Source organism: Acanthisitta chloris, unplaced genomic scaffold (genome assembly GCF_000695815.1).
Source record: "Acanthisitta chloris isolate BGI_N310 unplaced genomic scaffold, ASM69581v1 Scaffold41224, whole genome shotgun sequence".
In the NCBI taxonomy this organism is placed as follows: Eukaryota; Metazoa; Chordata; class Aves; order Passeriformes; family Acanthisittidae; genus Acanthisitta; species Acanthisitta chloris.
Window position 1 is genome coordinate 313 of NW_008668365.1, and position 2104 is coordinate 2416.

General features: G+C 43.1%; 1 protein-coding gene across 1 annotated transcript; it reads left to right on the forward strand.

Annotated features, from left to right (window-relative positions):
• Positions 1 to 398: 398 nt before the first annotated feature.
• Positions 399 to 1853, forward strand: POFUT2 (protein O-fucosyltransferase 2; the record flags this gene model as incomplete). Its single annotated transcript, XM_009072860.1, has 2 exons — positions 399 to 649; positions 1705 to 1853. Coding segments are annotated over 2 exons (400 nt in total), but the record flags the coding sequence as incomplete, so codon positions are not given.
• Positions 1854 to 2104: the final 251 nt, after the last annotated feature.

Consider the following 2104-nt stretch of genomic DNA (forward strand, 5'->3'; position numbering starts at 1 on the left):
CATGCCAGTTGTTTCACCATTCTCTCCACACATACCATGTTACCCTCAGGATGAACAAGACATCTGAGGGGTTCACTCCTTAGCCTCCCTCATCGTGCCTCAGTGCAGGAAAGGCTAGTGACATGTGCCACCTTGGTGATGCAGGAAAAGCTTGAGACATGTTCCATCTTGGTGATGCTCCATGGGGAAACTCCAATGGCCTCCCCAGCCCCTGCAGCACACACTGCTCTCCCTTCCCTTACTTCTTCCCCTTCCTTCTTCTGAGTGCCACAAACTCATGAAAGAGGAAGTTTCCAACCTAACAGAGTTGTGTCACATGATGGTGGGGTTAAAAAAAACACCCCATGTAAGTCTCAGAAGTCCTCCCTGAAGTAATGCTATTCCTTTGTTCTCCCCAGATACCTTTTGTACGATGTAAATCCTCCCGAAGGGTTCAACCTTCGAAGAGATGTCTACATTCGACTTGCTTCCCTTCTAAAGACCCTGAGGAAAAGTGAAAACTGGGTGTTAGTTCTGCCTCCCTGGGGGCGTCTTTATCACTGGCAGAGCCCTGACATCCTTCAGGACCGGATCCCTTGGTCTGAGTTCTTTGATATCCCAAGCCTCAACAGGAACATCCCTGTCATCGAATATGAGCAGTTCCTTGCAGGTAGAGTATAGGATTATGCAGTCTACAGTTAACTAAATATTTGAGATGGTTTCTTCACAGCTTAGTCCTTATAGGTGGTTTTATCCTGATAAGTGAAATAAAAACAGGTAGAGGTGGTGAGAGGAGGGATGGGAAGGGATTGTGCTGAGTAACAAAGCCACCAGGATGAAACCACCCAATTATTTGGCAGCTTGCTTGATATAGCACTGTTGTCCACTCGACTTCCTAGGGCCTCTAGAGACAGACAGTTAATGCCTATGGTTAAATTCAGAGATAATTCTGCATCATTTTGACAACAGGGACAACCCTGTAAAGAGAAATAGGCAGCCTGCTGAAATAACAGCAAACCACCTTTCCCTGGAAGTGGTTGGAGAGTAAGAGTTGTACAGCAGGTTCTTCTCTGAACTTATTTTTTCATTGCCAGTGTTGTGTGTACTCAAAATACTTATACCTTGCTTTTTTGTGTATAAGAGAAAGGCTTTCCATGAGAATACCTGAAGAATGAGAATATCTGAAGTTAGCTCTTTTAGGATTTAATGTCATGTTGATCTAATCACCAAATGCCCCAATCTACAGTGGTGTCACAGGCTTGTTCAGCAAAGGAAGTAAAGGCCACCAAGTGTCACACCTCTGCAAAGAGCTCTGGAGGCATTGTTGTCCCGTACCTTTCCGGAAAAAACATTTAGAGACCCTGAAGTTTAGGGGAAGAAAGGCTTGTACTTGTTGTTTCTCCTGGAGGCACTCGTCCCATGGCAGGTACCTACAGCATTGGAAACCTTTGTGCCTTGTGGTATGTTTTACCCAGCTTTCAAATTTACACTTCCACAGTGATTCTCACACAGCTGAATGGGAGTACCAGGTTGTCACATCACCTGACCCTTTTAGCTTTTCTGGCTCATACAGAACTTACTTTCCTTTTTTTATAGGGAAAACAGGGAAGAAATATGTAATATTAACATTTCTAGCAGATTTTTAGCTGCAAGTAATATTAGTTCCATACCTTTATCATGTGGTTTTTCAATGCTCACATATCCTTTGCTTTACATTCTGCTCAGAGTCAGGTGGACCCTTTATTGAACAGATCTATGTGCTACAAGGCTACGCAGAAGGATGGAAAGAAGGAACATGGGAAGAAAAAATAGATGAAAGGCCCTGCATTGATCAGCTCATGTACTCCAAAGATAAACATGAGTACTACAGGTAACATCTAGCAGTCCTTTTGGCCTTCTGTTCAGTTGTATTCAGTGAGACATTTGCCTGCACTAACAGAACAGACTTGTGTGGTTATGGTAGTGTTGTTTGTGAATTTCTGGGTGATTGGGGTTCACTTTATTTTTAAAACCCATCAATAATAAAATGTTAGGTATGAGAAGATCTAATTTTATAAAGTTGTTGTTCCACACGAAAACTATCTGTTTTGTTGCACTTTGAAGTGCAAGGTCCTGCATCTGGGCC